We start from the raw sequence: 21034 nt of genomic DNA, 5'->3' as shown, positions 1-21034 counted from the left end.
GGAGATGCCATGGAGAGAACACCTTGAAGCCACAATGGCCAACGGTCTTTCGTGGGAGGAAAGAACAAGTTCTTTGTAATTTGGATGAGAAAGTGGCTTAATAAAAGATAGTAGGGCAGATAAGTGGAAGTTTCCAGCAGGTAGAGATAACAGTATATATATGAGTTATGAAGATAGAGATGATATTTAAGGAAAAAGAAGGAGGCACCCTTTGAAAGATAGCACCCAGCCACACTGGGAGTGAAAGTCTCAAGGAAGGAGATATGCACAGTTATGTAAGTGGAAGATGAACTGATGAAATGGTGTAGTTGAAGGCACCTTTGCAAAAACCTGGCCCAACTCAGTCATGTTAAGGATAAATAAAGTGAGCTTCAGAGAGCATCAGTGATTTGTCAGGTTGTCCACAACATCAGCAAAATGGGAGATCTGGGACGTGAAATCAAGTCTGAGACTCCCAGTTTGTGTCCTTTCCCACCATTCTAAGCTGGAGAGAAGGAAATGGCTGTGTGCAAGGTGAATGTTAATACTGACCAGCAGGATCAATTGGCAATTGTGAGCTTCTAAATTGGGGTAAAATACACCTATGAATCAAGGAATGGTGAAGAAAAAAGTGAATAAATAGTCTTTGCCCTGTAGTGTAGGTCAACAAGAAACAGCGACAAAAAAGCAGAGCCAGGACAGAATCTTAAAATGAAACAGAATCTCTTTAACTGAGGGCAGAGTGATGATTTCAAAGGCTGGAGAATCATTCCCCTATTTTTTTCAGGATAAGAACATGGTAGAAAAAATAAAATTTAAACATTTCAGTCCTGCTTGGATTTATCTTGCTCCTCCAGCCCAGAGTCATGTGTGAAGTTGACCAGAGGGAAAACTTGATTGCACTGCCAAACTCCTAGGTCATGAGCTGTGTTTTCATAATTTGCAATATCTCCATCAAAAAAAAATCAATTAATCTGAAGAGCTAGAAATGCACGTTGCATGAAAGATTTCTGATTATAGCACCTACCCTCAGACTCTGAAAACTAACACTGCTTTAAATGACCCAAACCCCTTGGGAACTTATCATTTTTTGTGGTGACTCAGCTAGTATTTGAACCAAAATTGCCACTAGGACTTGCCCCTGTAGTTCACTGTACTGAGTGCATAAGAGGGGAGAGTTAATTATCCTCCTCACATTGTATTTCTCCACCAAACAGAGGAACATGATACGGTGGGCACTTGATGGTGAGTGACTGATGTTACTGAGTTTCTTCATTCTCATTTTATTGCGGGCTCAAAAAGAAAGTAAAATACACTCATGCTGTGAACTTTCATTTGCTCCTTTTCAGCTCAGTGTCACTTGTTTGGTACCCTACAGTGCCTGCAGCAAGATGAACTGGGACCTGCCTTTCTGTCATATGGATATGTCTCAGGTGATCTTTTGGCAAGGAAGGAGAAGGATTAAGCCAAGTTCCAAAGTAAATGTACTTTTAGAGTTGCAAGGTTTCCAGTTCCCACATTTAGGGAAACTGCTCCCTTGTGTCCCCATTGTGCTGTTCATGACACCTTACACATGATGACTGAAATCCACACAGCTGCTACATTAAGGTAGTTTTTGCAGTCTTACTGAGGGCCATGACCTAGGATGAGAGTTGATCAGGGAGTTCTGATCAGACTGTTCCATCCCTCTTTGTGTGGAAGTTTTATATGCAGTTTACAGCAAAGGATACATGCAGGGAAGAAGTTATGTTCATTAGTACATCAAAGCAGCGTGTCAAGAATACATTAGGCTTGGTGTCCTCAAAGTACAGTCTATGCACATTCTGGTGCTATCTTGTGTGGGAGAGTTGGCAAGGGTTAGGACTGATAATTCTTTTCCTAAAGAATTCTATCTAGGACATGAGAACCTGACTCCCATTCAGTTTTGTTTTCTTCAGTCATTTAGACCTTTTCTTTCTGGTCATGGGTAAGAGGCTGCAGCCAGCTCACTGACACAATGGCTCTAGGGCATCCTCACAGCACAGTAAGAGCCGTCCTGGTTGACTTAAGACCTCGGCAGCTTGCAAAGCTCACCTTTCCTGTGGGACCACAAACATTTTTTTTAAATTTCACACACATCACAGAGGAACCAATGGTGTTGGAAAGTGGGGATCGGCAAGGGGATAGCGGGAGGTTCTCAACTCTACCCCAGATGCCTCAAACCTTCAAAAATAGATGAACTTGTTTCTTCATGAAGCATGTTTGAACCAGTCAAGTTTGAGAAGTGTCTATTGTTAATATATATCATTTAAATTACCTCATCTTTCTGAGTTCTAATTTTGTGATTGAAGTCTGATTGTTCAGTCACTTACGATTTGTGGAATCTTGGTTCAGATGCTTAAACTCTGTTCCTCAGTTCGTCCTGTGTAAAATGAGGATGCTAGTAATTTCTCCCTCGCAAGATAAGCTAATACATACAAAGTACTAAACCCAGCATCTAGCATATGAGTGCTCAGTAAATGTAAGACATTATTATCCCCCTTAGTACTCAGGCTAAGGGGTAGTATAGCTATCTAATGTTTCAAACTATCTGGTGTTTCAAAACACCAACTCTTAGATTTTCTGTTTTCTGTTTTTGAATTAATTTCTATTTCACTTTATCATTTTCTTTATTTTGCTTTATGTTTATTTTGTTGTAATTTAAAAATTTCTTGCAACAAGAATTCATTTATTCCCATTCTATCTTTATGATGTTTAAAACTGAATTTTTTCTGAATATGGTTTTAGCCATTGTGTATGTGGTAATTTGACTGTAGTCTAGATAATCTGAAATTTCAGTTCTGGTTTCAGAAAGGTATTTCAAAATAATTTCTAAGAGATAGACTTTTTTTCTTTTTTCTTTTGGTTATTACACTAGTTTTGTTTTGTTTTGCTTGATATAAGAGAATGCAGTCTCTACTATTTATAATTTTGAAATGCATGGAGGCTTTCTTTGGCACCCAAAATATGATCAGCTTCAAAATGTTTCAGGGAAACTAGATGTTGTAACCTCAGTTGTTTGGATATGGAATTAAATATTTATATATTAGTGATTATATCCCATACTATAATTATTTATGTTTATAGATTTCATTTGTCATAGGTGTTACTCTGTGTTCCTCTTTACATTTTCAGCCACTTGCTTTTATATCTTAATACTTACACTAATTAGAGCCAACTGCTAGAATAAATATTGCTCATACACATACACTTGCAGTTTCCTACTTTATGTCTAGATAAACAATTACATCGTTTCTGTCCAAATAACTGGGATAGTTTCTGTCTCCTCACAGAACACAGGCTCAGGAGTCAATGACAGGTGTTCTAGTAAGCAAAATATGGGATGTAGGGGACACAGACTGCCCACAGTTAGTCAGGACCTGATATTTAAGCAGTTTTGCAACATTAACACACGGCCACCACATACACCTTGCTCATTGTCACCCCAGCCTACAGGAATGGGGGAACAGCACAGAGGGACAAACAGAGAGGTTTATGGGCCCAGCCTAGAAGCGGCACTCACTACTTTTGTTCACATTGCATTGGAGAACATTCCATTTAAGTCACAGGACCACGCTCTAACTGTAAGAAAGAATAGAATGTATGGTGTATTTGAGCAGTCACATGCCCACTATAATTCTATTACTACAGAAGTGGAGACCAGATTTTAATGGACAGCTAGCAATTTCTGCTATGATGTTGTTTTTGAATTTGTATGTAGATTTAGGCCATTTATATTCTAGTTACAGATTAATACTCATTATTTTAATTCATTGTCTGATATTAAAGTGGAGAGCTGCAATTATAATGCACCTGGAGACTGTCATTTTTCTTTTGTTTTCTATCTTGTGCTATATGGTCAATTTTCTGAACACCCCCACCCTTCCTCCTGGTAATTTTGTTACTTTTGTATTTGAAATGATAAACTTTAAAAAACTTTTTTTCTTGATATATTAACTTTAAAAAATGAAGTGAATATCGAATTCTTGCTGTGAAAGACTAGGAAATTAGCTCACTTATATTTCTTCCTCAGACCCCACTGAGTTTTGTCAGCCAGCTCTAGGATTTTTGTCCCAGTCCATTTATTACATTATTTCAAATCGTGGTTTTTCTTTCAAAACATCTTTACATTCTTTTCTGTAAGTGTAAATCACATTAATTTTATACTTTCTATTAATTGCTATTAATTTTATATTTTGATGGATTAATTGTTCATAAAGACTTTATGTATTAAGTTTTCTCTATTATTACACTCTTCAAATTGAGTCTGTTGGTTGACTGGATTTTGTCAAATGCTGTTTTCATGAAAGGTTCATAGTTGTGATTCCTGAGTTATTGCATATTTAAGAATTAGTTTGCTGACCAAAAATTAAGAAAATGCTAGTATTAATAGAAAAAAAAAGAATCCATTTGCCTTTACAACTGGTTGGCATAAAAAATCTTAGGTCACACTTACTGACTGACATTGAACTTGGTGTGGAGTTGACCCCTAATGATAGGTATTTTTGCTCTAAACTTCTCCAAGTAGCTTCTTTAAGATGTTTCAATGTTGTTCATTCTGTTAAGTTTTTCTGGAACATGACGTGCTCTCTTTATCTGAAGATTTAATTCCCCCTTATTTAGGGAAAACTTTATTATATCTTTTAATTCTTTTTTCTGTGCCAATCATACCTTTCTATTGATGGATACCAATTTTATGTTGGATCAACCTTGTGTACACCGCCCCACCTTCTCAATTCTTTTCGATCTGCATTCACTGAGATCATCTAATCAAATACCATTATATCAGAGACCTTTCTACAACCAGACTTACATTAATAACCTTTGCCATATCCCCATCCTTATTTTTCTTCATAGCATTTATCATAACATGTCACTCCCTGTCCCCAATGCCAGCTAGAACATAAGCTCCATGAGATGAGCTTTGTCTTTTTTCCATCATCATGCCAGCACAGTGTCTGGCAGAAAGCTGATGCTCAGTAAGTACTTGGTCAAATTATCTCAAGCTTTCCCTATATGTCAGCAATTTAGCTTTTGGTTGGGCATATTTTGTTCTTTCCTTTTCTAATTTATGAAACTTGTTTCCCTAGCTCTATTTTTATTTCTGATTGCATTGTCATATTTTGTTGAGTTTCTCTTTCATTGATTTCTTTTCTCTTTCTTTTAGAGTACAGGGCATTTGTGCTGGAGGATGCTCTGTCTCCTAAAGTAAGTTTACATTTAGAACAGGTCCATTATGCTTTTTTTTCTGTATTATTTTTATATAGTTTAGTTTCTTTCCATTCTTCTCATGATTGGCACAGTGAATTTGTGGGTGCCCAAGTAGAATGTGGGTAAACTTCTGAAATTTCTTCCCAAATTGAACTCCTTTGATCTCTCCTAGCTGTTTCCAGCTGAATCTCTTCCTCTTTACCAATAAGTGAGCGCTAAAGTTTACCCTCTTTGGAAGAACAGTCTCATATGTAAGACACTGTCCTTGGAAACAGGATATGCCCTTGACTAGGCAGAACAAATTAAGGTTTCCTAGTATTAAAATAAAATTACTGGGGAAAAAGGATAGTCATCAAAGCCATTTACCATTGCCCATAAGGCCCCTCTCAGGCAACAAGACACAGGTCTGGGTTTTCAGACCATTTATTGTTGGAGCAATGAGTTCTGGGGGATCATGGTCACCCCTGCTCCTCATCTGCCTTCCTCCCAGCTGAAAAGTCAAAATGACCACTCAAAGCTCCTAGGAGGGAGGCATGACCATGGCAGTCATGCAGTTTGTACACGGCACAAAGTGTCCAACTAAGAGGGCAACGGGGGGCTGAAATCCAATTTACACCTGGCTCTCCAAGCCACAAAGCCTGGTATGAGGGTTTATCTGCTCAGAGACAGGAACTTTTTTTTTGCACAGACGCTAAACCTTCTACTCACAGTGCTGAGTGGGCCCAGAAAGAGTGCCTCTTCCTAACTCACACAGATGTCATGTGGGCTGGCAGTAGCCCTGCTGGAGAATAATGCCTGATGGTGGTGGGGGAGGAACCTCCACCCTACAAGGCCATTTTCTGTCTTTTCCCCCTAGATGCTGACTCAACACTCATCTGATTCCCTACAAATGCATTACATTTTCATAATTTACCTACTGACCTTGTCCTCACCCCGCACAGCTTTTGAGAGGCCAGAGTATAGAAGCCAAATACAAATTCTCATGAGTCTTTTGTCTTCCTGCTGCTTTTAGGAGTTCATGGTGTGAGGCTGTACTGATTCCTTTGTTTTGCTGATCCTTTCTCCATTTTTCATTCATGTTTTTAGTTTCTGAGGTGTAGTTTTATGATCTGGCTGCACAATAGGCTGCTACTTCCAGCCTCTCCTTGATTTTAGTGTGTTCTCTCTGTTCTGCTATGATTTTCCACTTTTTAAAAATGCCATCTATTTAATATGCATGCTCACCAATGGCTAAAAGCATCCCTGAATCTACTCTTTTGAGTTCTGGTGAAAAGTGACATCTATTTAGATATTCTCTAAATGTTATTTGGTGTCCATAAGGCACTGCAAGCTTACCACATATTGAAGATGACATCAAGTTAAACCCATACTCTGGTTTTTTAAAATTGAAATATGACTGTTTCAGACTTAAATAAAATGGAAGGATATCTGGAAAACACCATGTTTGTTAAAATGGTGCTCTGGAAATGTAGTTGAATTTTATATTCAGTCAGGAGTTTCCAACAGACGTTGCTTGTACAATAAACTTACACAGTGAATCTGCCATTGTGATAGAGGAAGGTTTAAATCAGATTTAAATCTTGTCATGCCTGGATAAATGTGCTAATACTTTCAGTCAGTATGTAGTACAGCTGCTAAAACATTATGGCTTTGTAGTCCAAATGGGACTTCTAAAATTCATATGAGTTTTGTGTTTTAATTCTTACTATATTTTGCTTTTCTAATTAGAAAACAGATATTGGCTTCTGTAGAGGTGAACACAAAGATTTACTGATCCCAATATATCTTTCAGAACAATAAATTTTAAATTTATCAAAACACAAAGTTGATACTTATGTCCCAGATTCTGAATGCCTTCAATATGGGAAAACAAGAATTCTGCATATGTAACATTAAACAGGAAACAAACTCATTCAGGAAATATGCATTTGCAAGTGATGTTTGATATCGACTAAGACAGTGACAGATTTCTGGCAACTCTGCTCAGCTAATCAGACTTTCTTTTTTAATTCTTAAAAATACAACATAGTTTGCTTTCCTCCAGATTTCAGCAAATATTAAATATTTCAGGGATTTTTTCTTTATTTCCAGCTTCCTTAGCTATGAAGTGTTAGTCCCTGATTTTCACTATACGAGCATCATGTTTTTTATGCTTGCTTTTCAAACTAGGTTCATCATGATCTCTTCATAAACTATCTTAATATAGCAAGTCAAATAATTACCTACTTTATCATATCCCTCCCTTAAGATGTTTGATAAGGTCAGATTTTACCTCATTCTCAATTTTGCCAACCAGCACATATATGACTTTTTGTGCAAGATCTAGGCAGCATAAGTTATGAGACATGTGCCTGACTCCAGACTTTTCCATGTGTTCATGCATCCATTTATTGATACCAGTTTGACTTGTTACTGAAACCACTCGTCCATACTTTCTTAGATCCTTTTGAGACCTTACAAATGGGGTATATTCTTTACGTGAATTTGACACATCTCAGATAAAACTCCATAATAAGACTGGTCAGAATCATGACTCTCTTTGGGGCCAGGGCACAAACTAATGATTTAGCTGCATTGTAACATTCAGTAAGGAAATAAATTAATAAAATTTAAATGTTTAATCTGCTTTCTATTTTGATAAAAGTTTAAGTAAATTTGGTAACAAGATATGTGTAATGGTAGGCACCATGGATTCTCTTCCATTCCATATCCAGATAAATTAAATGAAAATATTCAGGAGTAATAAACCTAGTATTGTGTACATGAGAACAAAGAATGTGTCCAGATACATTTATTAAATCAGAAGTAAAATTTAATAACTTTCAATTTTGTTTTTACTAGTACAAGCTAGGTTGACAGTCCATACTTCTAACAATCTTACATGTCCTATTTTTAATAAGAGCTCAAAGAAAATGTTTCATTAGGTATAGATTCATTACACTGTATTTCAATTCAACACCTACAGTTAGCATGGATAACAAAACCATAATGATGTTTACAAGGTAAAAATTGTATAATAGCTCTGTATACTAAAATATTACCAATAATGCAATTTTTGAGAATCAAAATATCATTTGGCTGATTTTGCTTTTATGATGCATATTAATATCTTCTTACAGCATAACTAAATGCCACTAAAAGAAGTTCACCATTCTTTCAATATCTTTTCATTCCCAGTATGCATTAGTAGTTGGCAAATTCATTTTAATGGCATTAAGGTGGGAATTTAGTCCAAAGAGCAAAGATTCATTTTGATAAGCTTTTTCATCATAAAATATGCAGGGGTAAACTTTTATTCACAAACTATTTCTATCGTTCAGCAAATATTAGTATTATAGTTGACATAACCATGAAAAATTTTTTCACTTGATTAATAGCACTTCTTAACATTAGATTGGCTATGGCATGCAAGAAGTCCAAGAACTCAGCCAAGGGCATGGCAACCACCTCACCAGCATGATCATTCTATACATTAATGGCTACCTTGGTTAAGGGTCAATACAACACTTAAATACTTCTAGAAAATGTGTCTCAACAGAACTTCTTATGCCTTCCTCACTAGCTAACCAGACATGGGCCATCATTGTTTGGCTTGACTTCTCCTTCCAGAAGCAAATTCATCACAACCTTTGTCAAATAGCTGCATGTTCCTCTTTTTCCCAGGGGTGGGGTGTTGTAAAAGGAAGTCATGTCATCCTACAAAGGAAAACAGTAAGCAAGTCATTTGATTTTTTTGTTTGGGAAGAGTTGACAGGTAAAATCAGTGTCAGCTTAGGGGGAAAAATAAATTCACAGAATGATTTCCTTGTGGAAAATAGGAGCTTCTTAAGTTTTTCTTTCATATTCCTGAGGCTTTATTCTCAGCCCATAAAACAAAGACAAACATTTTTAGTATTCTCCTCTTTGATGATAATTTTTATTTACTTAGGGAACCTTTTTACAGATGAGCATAAAATATTAAACAGAGAGCCTGGAAGTGACTCTATTAGGTAGTACACAGCACCAACATAGCTGCTACATATTCCCATCCTCCCCAGGAATTAATTTTATAGCCTTCTGGAATCTATGGCTCCTCTCTGGAAAAAAACATTTTAACTGCTGACTATATAAAGGAAATTTATCTCTTCCAAGATTTCTTTTTAGTCAGAACTTCATAGCTGAATTGACTAGCAATTAAATAAAAGTAACACTAAATCCTCAAGTAAGACAGACTTCCTCTTGCCCCTCAAGTACTCTATTTTGTACTCTGCAAATCTGTTTTGTATTAAATGATAAAAGATTAGGGGTGATCTGTATGGTTGGAACTCAATCAAGAATTAGGAGAAGTGCAAATTGTAGTGCTCCAAAATCTTACAACTACAGACTATTTACTGTTAAAAGAACATAAGGGATGTGAACATTCCCCAGGAATGGGTTGTTTTAATTTGTCTGATTTCTCTCAGACTCTTCAAGTTCAGTTGGACAATATCCACCATATCATAGATAAGTTTTCACAAATGCCTAAGGTGCCTAACTGGTTTTCTTGGTTTCACTGGAGATGGCTGGTAATTACAGGTATGCTTTGGTTATGTAACTATACTCCTATTATGTTAATGTGTGTGCGCAATTTAAGTAGTAGCTTAAAACCTATACATGCTGAAGTTACTCTACAAGAAGATATGTCAACGAAATAATCAATCTTCCCATGTTTTCTTCCTCCTGCTACTTCTATAGCTTTTCTTCTTCCTTCCTAATTACAACCCTTAAATAGAATTCGTGCCTCATATCAAATTTACCGAGTATCATAATTCTTCCAAGTGGTAAAGACACCTCAAGACAAATGCTGGGCATAGAAGCTATAGGGCATAAATATGCAAAGAAATAAAAAGCTAACCATTTCAAACAATAAGGCTTCTCTCTCACTTACCAACTTTACATTTCCCTGTATGGCCCCGGAAGATGACTGGTTAGCCAGAGACGGGTAAGATTCCTCAAGGGAGGAACAACCTAAGACAGGCACAGTCGCAGGGGGTCATCAGGTGAGAAATTGGGGATCAACAGAGGTGAGGCTTAGAACCTCACCCCCCCATTCTGAGAGAAATCTTCTGCATACGTGGATGTTTTATTGCCCTTGTCTAGCTTGGATTAACACATAGTCTACAGGCACACACTTGATCATCTACATTTGCTCTCTTACAACACTAAACTATGTTTTCTACCCTTATCTTGTATCTACCTACCACTTCAGCATTTTATTAAAAATAATAATAATAAAGAGAGAAATGTGGTATCCACATATAAATCAAATATAAAAATCAAATGAGTATTCATATTTGAACTGACTGTTTATAGTTCATAATGCATGAGCAAAACCGAAGGTTTCTGTGATGGCTGTCCTTGTACTGTTCACCATGTAAGAACTTATTCACTATGTAAGAATTTGTTCTCCATGTAAGAACTTGTTTGTTATGCCTCAGAAGATTGGAGACTGACGAGAATTAGGCTTGGGGTGGATTAATGATTGTGCATTGAGCATTGACTCCCCTATACAGAATTTTATTGTTGTTAACAACCATTTGATCAATAAATATGAGAGATGCCCTCACAAAAAAAAAAAAAAAAAAAAAGTATACACTTCCAATGGTAAAATAATAAGTAACCGGGATGTAATGAATATAGTCAAGATATTGTAACAGCTTGGTATGGTGATAGCTGGTACCCAGAATTGTCATGTATGTAAATGTTGAATCACTATGTTGTACACCTGAAACTAATGCAATGTAATACCGTGTGTCAACTACCCTTCAATAAAAAAATAATTATCTCCAAAAAAAAAATAAATAAATAAAATAAAATAAAAGATTAGGGGTAATTTTGAAGAAGTAAGACAATGAAAATGTTCTACAAAAAGCTATTTACTTACTTGTTTTTCAGCATCCTTTAGTCGACTCTCATCTTTTTGAAATTCATGAAATGCTTCTTTCACCAGTTTGTCTAGATCTACTTTGTCTTGAAACTCTAGCTCAGGATTTCTTTCCAGTACAATGGAAACAACCATCAGTAACTAGAAGAGACATTGAAAGCCAATTATATGAACCATAAAAGACACATAGTCTGGATATGTTTTCATTCTTTACCTAGATTGGTGGATGATCCCTGTATTCCATAGTGTGTTGTGTACCACGTTAGGCTTTAGGATCATCTATGGATGGAAACTTCCTACTCTTGTAAATTAGTAGCATAAGTTCTGTTTGGAAACTGTACATTTCTATTTACATTGTGTGTGTCCTTGGAGCGGTATCAAGCTTTTTTAGCCTCTTAAATAGAAGTAATAGTTTAGAAAAGTGAGTTTCCTAACCCTGTCTGTAGTAGATTGCGCCTTATTCACTCGGTGTTTGAACTCTTTCTGGCCTTTTGGCATTGATCCATAGTGGGTAAGACCAAACGAGTGTCCAGTGGAGCAGAGGCTGCCCTAGGTGACAGGCCACAAAGCCAGGAAAGCCAGGTGAGTTAAGTTCTAGATCTAGGCTCATGACCAAATAACTTGGAGCCCAGCACTGTATAATGAGTCTGTGACATCATAACAGTTTCTCAGGGAATCATCATGTTTTCAAAAATACACTTAACTCTGACCTTTTTATGACACGAATACTTTTTTGTTTATATAAACTACCTTAGTTTTAATGCATCATCCTATTGTTTGGCTCTCCCATACAGTAATCCTAAGTAGTAACATTCATTTTAGATAACAAACTATTACACACAAAAATTGTATCTGAGTATATGATGCTTGGTAGAGATTTTCTGATGATAATTATGGTTCCTACTTTTGGAACAGGAAAAAGATCTCATAATTCCCAGTTTGAGAATTTTACTGACTGTTCTTTATCTAAACGCTTCCCAAACAGAACCTGAAAGAATGAAAGGAAACACTTCGAGAAAAATCCAGGGGTCCCAATATGAGAGAACTTGGGGCAGGGCTTTAGTGGGGAGTACAAATTTTTGCTCCAGTTCTAAAGGAAAATTTCTTCTGACCTTATTTTGGTCAACAAGAAGGACCGCTGTGACCACTGTTGGTCCCAGGTGCTGGGCACTGGACACTGAAAGGCTAACATCACAAGAAAGGGAATCCTAATAATCCCATCTTTTCCTGACCCCAGTTTCTAGCCTTATTCCTACCTGTTACAAAACTGATTAGCTGAGGTGTTTCCGGAATACTGCCACTTCAAAGATAAGGCTGACTGTCGCTAGGCTCTGGCTATAGCTCTAGTCACATTGGATTTTAGGAGGTGCCACATATAGTTCATCACTCAGCAACTTTGGTATCAGTAAGATACATTACCCACCTTAAGAAACACAAAGTCTAATGGAGATATTTCCAGAGAAAGAGACAAAAGGAAGATGAGCTATAAATTTAATCCATTCATTCAGGAATTTGCTATAATTTGGTATAATATTTTAAAATGGCAAATGAGCACATGTACACACACACACACAGGCAATGTATATTTTAGCACTTAACTTCATAGAGCAATGATACAGCACAGAATTACATGTCCTCTTTGTTCACAGAGAGATGTTTATAAAGATGTCCCTTAAAATATCAACACTGACAATCTAGTACTAACAAGTGTAGGGAAAAATTTTTGCTTTCTTTTCTATAATTTTCTGAATTATTGAAACATTCTACCATAATCAATCATTATTTCTGTAAACAGAAAATACTAAAAATAAAACAGAAAAAGGTCACTTCCTCTCTTTTTATAGTGTTGTTGCCCTTGCTATGGAGGGGTGAGTGTGTAACTGGAAAAGCTGGACAGTCCGTCTTCCCACCCAGATGTATTTAAGATGTTTGAATTGTTCATGTGCCTTGACTTGGGTCAAGGACATCTGCCTTCCCCAGGACTCTATATATAGGTTGAGGAGTGGAATTCCTGGTTTCTTGGGCAGTGTTTATATACTGGTTTTCAGGGAGCAAGCATAAAGTACTTCTTCAGCAATCAACATTTCTAAATACAAACCTCCACAATGATCTGTCTGTACTTTGGCTGGTCAATATTTCCCAACATGTCTTCAACAAGAAGAGAAAAATTCATCTCATACATGGTCATATCTGACAGGGTTGGCTGCTGAAAAAAATAACATTAACATGCTGCCTTGTTATACTCTGGTTTCTACTTAATAGAGGAATTTCAGTTTCAAGTCAATAATATTTTCCAGTTTCTATAACGCCTTAGTTAGACAACAGCCCAGCTATACATCTGAATTTTAAATATGTCAAACTACTGAAGCCAACTGCTGACTATTGCGATAAACTTTCCCTCTGTTTTTAGGGAAAGAGACTATATTATATATTGTATTTTGTTAGTGTCTTTAAGGGAAAAGGACTATTTTAGAAAGCTATTTCAAAACACAAATGAAACAGCCAAAAATAGAGACAACAAATAAGAGTACATATTGCTTACAGAATTAACACAAGAAGTTATGTTTGCTGTCAGACTAGAATGTAAGTCAGTTGCTAGTGAATTCGTATAATTTCTTTGGCAGGTCCTTTTGGAGCTGGCAGCATAAAAATGCATACAAATAAGCAAAAACAACATTATGTGCAGAAAGGGCAAGAACACAGAAAAAGCAAAACAGAAAGAATATTCTCTACCCTTTGTTTCATTTAAAATAGGAATATTCCATTGTCTTCCCTTCACTTTTCACAAACCAAATGAAAGGAGAAAATAGACTCAAATTCAAATCCAAATCCAAATCTGGGCACAGTGGATTACCCTCAAGGGTTGGAGGAAAGGCTCTCTAAATGTTAGGCTTGTATGGTAGAAAGCAGATGGAGTCACCAGAATTACTATCAGAGATGATGAGTCATACCTATTGCCTTTTATCCCAATGATATTTACAGTGATCTTAATCATAGCCTTACCACTCAAAATGGGACCCAGAAGGAATGTCCCCTTTCAATTAAATAACAGCAAAGTTGTTTGGCCTGGTATAACCCCTAGGTCCTAAATATGCTCCGTTTATTATATTCTACATACACGTTAATGTTTACAGGTAGTACCTAACTTGGGGGAAAAGAAGCTTGGTTCCTGAACACAGTAATTAAAGCACAGAAATCAAAATTGTTTAGATGTCTAGCAATGGAATTAATGGGGTTACAGAAGGAAAGGAAAACTCTTTCACAGTTTCACATAAATTTCCTTTTAGTGTATATAATTTGAAAAGTTGACCTAGCTACCATGCAATCATGAAACCTAGGGAAGAGACATCAAGTTGCCTTATCTCCCACTCTGAAAAGGCTTCAGGAAGGCAGTGCAGCGAGAAGAGGAAAGGCTCAAAAGGGGGAGGGGTCACACTCTGGGTCAGCTACTTCCTAGGCAGGTGACCTTGGGAAAATCACTTAGCTGTGCCTTAGTTACCTCACCTGTCAAATGGGAATACAGTACCTACCTCAAAAGATTGTTGTGAGGACTGAGAAAGCACTTAGAAAAGTGCCTGGCACATAAAAAAAAATGTATTTATACATATATTAATATGTATTTGTTGTTAGCAAAGAGAGGATACTTAATAGAAGTGGCTAGGAAATCAGACAACTAAAATCTGAAAGGGTCTGCCTGGGAAAGAAGCTAACAAAGGTTGCCACAGCCCATTGAACGTAGACACAAGGCCTAGCAGAAGACAGGCCATGAACAATGGAGGTCTGTTCTTTGCTCAGAGGAGACAGTGCTGCCCCATGCAACCGTCACAGAGCATCTGGGAAAGAGAAGGGACACCTGTACTGGCAACCAAATACAACCACCCAACAGTTTGTGAATAGTATAAAGAACACTTTTTAAAAAGCTTTTATTCATTTTTAAAAATAAGTAATAGGTCGACATAGTTCAAAATTTGCAAATTTAAATAGGGTTTTCAATGAAAAGCCCACCTTGTTCCCCAGACCACAATTCCTTTCCCCAAAGGCAAAGAAAAGAATGCTACCAGTTTCTGGTGGGTCCTTCCAGAAATACTCTATGTATCTATAAACAAAATAAGTGTGGATGTTTGTATTTATTTGTATGAAAGACCCTCATCAAAAATAATTTGGTTTATGTTTCAACACTACAAACAAATATGGTACTCAATTTCTAAAAGGCCTAATTATTCATGTTTGTGTATAAGCAGAATGACTTAGATGCCTGGATAAAGTAAAATAATCAAATGAAAGAAGTAGGTCAGTTTACATAACTTGGGAAACCACTGATGGAGGGGGCACTAATTCACATGGACCAAAGTTAAGTTACATCTCAAGTAAATTTAGTGATTATCTAATAATCTAAAAAAGTTGCACATCTTTTACATTCATTGCAATTCACAAGTAATAATTTCCTTAATCACAGCATTACTAAGTTACCATGCTTCTTAGGCCTGATTTAGTTCTGGCTTTTGAATGTATCTTTACTGTTTGTGAGGTCCCCCAGCACTCCTCACCTCCTGGTGCTGAAGGAATACCACCATTCATAGTAATTCCAATACAAGAAACTCTAAGTTTACTGATAAGTAAACAAATGAAGGGTAGTTTGCTTGACAAAGGATTTGGCCAGGTGGTTCCTTTAAATAGAGAGCCTTCTTGAAACATATGAAACATGAAAATACAAGAAAATTTTTGATTAACTAAAGCTTCTAAACAAAATATCCACTTGGTAAAGCAAGGCTTTTGTAGAGAGGGGCATTAAAATTAAAAAGTAAAAGTAACTCAGATTGGGGAAAAAATATTTCCAATCCAATGGATTAGGCTTCTTATTTTCTAGTATATTCCTCCCATCAGGTATCTGGATACCTTTCCTTGAAAACTCAGGAAATGGAATAAGCAGGTTATCTGCAATGCAGAGGGGAAAAGAATTCTCTACCCCATTACATCCTGCTAGAAATCCCTTTTAGTGACACAAATATAGTGGGGCTGTACCTGTGGTAAATGCTTCCCAGCTACAATGATACCATTGGGCGTGCGCTCCAGGATCTGCCACACTCGGTCATAGAACCCTGCGGGAGTTCTGTTCAAAGACCCATCGATCTGACGCCTGTTCAGCCAACATCTATAGACCAAAAGAAAATGCCACAGAGTGGAAAAACAAGCTTGTTCTGGTGGACAACAGGACTTTCAGTATGGATTAATTGTTTCAGTAGGGTGAGAAGTAAAAGCCAAGATCCATCAATGATGCATTCTACCATGTGCTACAGAGGTTACTAAATATTTCATAGTGAAAATAGAGCTTGCAGGAAAGGAGAAAATCTCTAAGATTTAAAAAAATTCAATAGACAAAACTTTATTCTCCAGTAAGTTATAAGGTTGCTTACTATGTGATGAGATGACTAATATGCAAAGAAACTCCATTTAAAATCACAGGAACAGCCAAATTCAAAATGAGTTTATGTGGTCCTTACATACAATAAAATGTAAGCTCCATGCAGGCATGTAAATCATATAGCTTGATCACTCCTATATACCTCTCCCAGAAAAGTACTTAAGAAGCCTAACTGAATGGATGCTCAAAAAGTATATTTCTAATTTAATTTAAGCCTTATATTTTCATTTTATACCTTATATTTAGTTTTTAATTTAAATGTGGTCAAACTACTGATGCTGAAAAACCAACTACAAAATCATGTCATAATACTCAGAATGTAGTGATAAGCCAAAATTCTAGATTTCTTATTTTCATGGATTAAGTATTAAATCTTAAAAGATATAATACTTCATTCACAAACTGCTAAAGATGCAGAATCTGCATAATTTGAAAAGAACACACAAATGAAAGAGTAGTATATTCTTCTAAAAGCTGAAGATTGCAACAAATACATATTTTTTATACTTGGTATTAAGGCAGGCAGCAGAGTGAAATGTGTCATCAACCACAAGGTAGGCATGTCATGACCAACAATATTTCTAAGTATAAAAATTGTTATGTAAGATACAGTAAACAGAAAAAGGCATTTTTGTTCTGGTTAAAGATAACCAAGGAAGTTTTATCATTATGTAGGTGAGAGAGGCATCTCTTTTGGATATCCAGGTTCTTTTGGTGGACCCCGACTCACATGGCTGTGTTCAGTGCTATGCTAAAGAGAAGCCTGAAGGTGTAGGGGCTCCTTGGTGATGTTTTACTTTGGATAATGGATGTGGAAAGTGAATATCCTCTGCATTTATTTATTTTTTTCTATTCCCTTTGCTTGGCAAAAACAAAAAGATGTTTTGAGAGTTCTATGAAGTCATAGTTAATACTACAAAAAGGAAATGTTTGCTTAGACCACCATAAAAAGTAGAAATGTATGAATACTCATATCAGAGGTAGAGAATATTTTAGAATACCTCTATTTTTATTTTTTGGCTTTTTATTTTGGAAAATTTCAGACTCACAGAAAAGACAAAAAAAATAATTTATAAAGTCCCTGTATATATGTATCTCCTTACTCAGTTTCCCCTACTTTGGTCATCTCACATAAAGAATAGTACAATTATTGGAAGCAAGAAATGAATATTGATAAATACTATTAATCTATGGACCTTATTCAACTTTTACCAATCCACCACTAATGCCCTTGTTTTGGTCCCAGATCCAATCCAGGACCCCACACTGCACTTAGTTCCCACGTCTCCTTAGGCTCCTCTAACCTGTGACAGTCTCTCAATCTTCCTTTATCTTCCATGACTTTGACACTTTAGAAAAGACAGCTATTTTGTAGAATGTACCTCAATTTGGGTTTGTCTGACAATTTCAGATGATTAGACTTCAATTACACATCTTTGGTGAGAATACCCAGAAGTGGTTGTACACTTTTTAGTACATCACATGGGGGTACATGATGTTAACGGGCCTTATTTCTGGGATGTGCCTTGATCATTTGGTTAAGGTGGAGTCTATTGGGTTTTTTTCACTAGGAAATTACTATTTTTCAATTAAGAAGCATCTTGAGTGTACATACTTTGAAATTATTCAAATTTTCCATTTTTCATCACACTTCCACACGCTAAATTTAGCATCCACTGATGGTTTTTGTCTGCAACAATTATTACTGTTGTATTTGTCTAATGGTGATTTTTTGTTTCCATCATTTCACCTACACTTATTAATTGGATTCTACTGTTAGGAAGAGTCCCTTCCCTCCCACTTATCTATTTATATCAGCATGGACTCATGGTTGTTTATTGTATGGGTTATATATAATCCAATACTATCTTTATTTATTTTGTTGCTCAGATCGTTCCAGCTTTGGCCACCAAACCTCCTTCAAGTTGTCTCCACTATCCTTCTAGCACAATTCTATAGTTTTTTGGAGCATTTTCTCACTTTCTGGTACCACAAGATGCTCAAGGCTCATCTTGTTATTTTTCCTGCACCAGTCCTGGAATCAACCATTTCTCCAAGGAATGCTGGTTTAATTTATTAGAAGATGGTATTGAGAGATAAGTATCTGAGCACTAGGTTTGCTCTTTGCCTGTGGGGCTTCATTGCTTCTAGGTCTTCTCATTGGACAGAGCTAGGAAAGATAGGATATATACCTACATGTACACATCCACATTTATTTCTGTATCTTTCCATCTGTGTAAAAACCATTAATTCAGATTGACACTTCCAATTCCAATCCAGTACCACAGGGTATATTCTAGCCTTTCCCCTTTCCTTATTTGTAACTATATTCTCCAACAATGAGATATCTGTCTCTCATTACTAATAATTAAATTTCAGAATTGCTAATCCCTACACCTCTATTGAGAAAAAAATTTATTGACTAGAGTACAGTATAGGTGTGCAGTTATTTTTATCTTTAGCTTTACAGTATCCAGTAAATGTTTTCCAAAGTACTTTGGTTAATTCTTTTTTTCTCCTCCCCCTTCAGTGTGGGAATAGTGTTCATTTGTAATACAGTTAGGTTCATTTGTTACTGTTTGTATTGTGTTCCTTCCATAACTAGATTAATTATAATTAATTTTGTTTGGGTATAGAAGACATTATATATATATATATATAGCTCTGACTCTTTAACTATGGTAATTTACCATAGTTAAAGAGTCAGAGCTATACCAATGGTATACTCAGGGAAATATTGCTCTCCCACTCAACCCTATTGCCCAGAAACTATTTTTCCGTTCTTTCCAGCCTATTTCCACCCACTCCCTGAAGGTAGCCAATCTCATTAGTTTCTGATTTATCCTCCCTATATTTCTTTTGCACAAATAAGCAGATATCTCCTTCTTACTTACATTAGGAGTAGCATGATACCCTTTTGTACTTTGCTGTTTTAACAATATAGCCTAGAAATTACTCCATATCAATTCATAAGAGACCACACTCATTTTTTTTTTTACAGCTGCATAATATTCCATTGTGAGGATGTACCACTGTTTATTTAAATAATCTCCTGTGTATGGGGACTGAGGTTATGGGCATTCCAGAATTTGTCTGCTCGAATACTCGCATCACACTGTTTTAATTATAGAGGATTTTAATAGTATGTTTCACTGTCTGTTCAGGCAATTCCTTCTTCTATGTTTTTCTGGTTATTCTTGAATGTTTGTTTTTTCATATGAAGTTTAGTATTAACTTGTTTAACTCCATAAAACAGCTTGTTGGAATTTCATGAAATTTGTAACTGATATTTTTACAATGTTGAGTGTTCTATTCAAGAATAAGGATGCCCTTCCATTTGTTCAAATACAATTTTATAGAAGACTTCTTCTCCTAAATAATTATATTAAAGTTCTTTGTATAATAAAAAACAAAATCTTCAGTTCAATGCGATCCACAAGTATTTGTTTTGTTGTTATTCTAAAGTTAGCACAAGTTAAGTCTATGAAAAGGTACAGCCCTGAAAAAGTTTACAGTCCACTTAGGGAGAGAGTCACAGGCAACCTATTGCAACAATGTTACCAAATACAAACTGTTGGGAGGAGATGGTGAGTACTACAAAGGTTCAGAAGGAAACTGACTAAAGTGTATGAAGTGTTACATCTACACAGAATAATAAAAATTAAGAAACATTTATAAACTATACCTGAAGAAAGTATAAAATTTAAATCAACACAAAATTACAACCAAAGACAGACATTTTAATTACTGTCTCTGTGCACATTGTCCATCTAGTAGAATGGCCTCTGGTACTCTGCTGCCTTTTATGTCCTTTTAGTACCTTATTCATTTCATAGATGAAATTACTGTAAATCCAGAGTGTCTTATAGGTAACAAAGGGCACTCATTACCTTCCATTCTGTTGAGGCTGGAGAATATCCAACAGAAGCTGTTTAACTTCACTAGGTGACAGCTGATATAAATCTGTGGCTGGCTTGTCTCCACCACGGATCTGTAGTTCATACTCCATAGCATGGATGATCCACCTAAAACAAAACAAGGGAAGTATGAACCAATAACTCCTGAAATAAAATTACCTTGTACTTCTCAAGTAATGCCCTTAACAGCACTGACCCATGCAAAGAGGAGTGAAGAAAAGGTCATTTGAATTTTCTGAACCATTCATATAATTACTTCTATCAAGATTATGTGACATGATCAGATTCTAAAAATGAGGCCTGCTCTTGAATATGTGGTTAGAGAGCAACATGAAAATAGGTAAGGACTTAGGTTCATACCGAATGAGAACCTACCAATTTGGTAGGATAATATACTGTATACAAATAGCTGCCACACTATTACTTTCTCAATACCAGATACATGAAAAAACCAAATAGGATAATAATGATTCACTTTAAGAAGTAGGCTGAGATATGCTATTACATAAATGTTATTTTCCTAAGAAGGACAAGCATTTTTCACCCATTTCTTTCACTTTGCAGTCATTCCCTTGTGATTAGAGG

At 36.1% G+C, this 21034-nt stretch overlaps 1 protein-coding gene across 4 annotated transcripts in view; it reads right to left on the bottom strand.

The window, feature by feature from the left end:
* Positions 1–7997: 7997 nt before the first annotated feature.
* The window catches only part of PHKB (phosphorylase kinase regulatory subunit beta), a 351182-nt gene continuing 338145 nt past the window's right edge, over positions 7998–21034 (bottom strand). For all 4 annotated transcript variants that reach the window (XM_036927464.2, XM_036927463.2, XM_036927465.2 and 1 more), the window contains 5 exons: positions 20423–20557; positions 16133–16262; positions 13209–13316; positions 11111–11251; positions 7998–8904 (listed from right to left, as the gene is read on the bottom strand). In XM_036927464.2, the coding sequence (XP_036783359.2) occupies positions 8767–8904; positions 11111–11251; positions 13209–13316; positions 16133–16262; positions 20423–20557 (652 nt within the window). In that variant the 3' untranslated portion in view covers positions 7998–8766. The remainder of the gene's footprint in view (positions 8905–11110; positions 11252–13208; positions 13317–16132; positions 16263–20422; positions 20558–21034) is intronic.

The sequence above is a fragment of the Manis pentadactyla genome, chromosome 15 (genome assembly GCF_030020395.1).
Source record: "Manis pentadactyla isolate mManPen7 chromosome 15, mManPen7.hap1, whole genome shotgun sequence".
Lineage (NCBI taxonomy): Eukaryota > Metazoa > Chordata > Mammalia > Pholidota > Manidae > Manis > Manis pentadactyla.
Note: the sequence above shows the minus strand (reverse complement) of the source record. Positions and strands in the feature narration are given on the sequence as shown.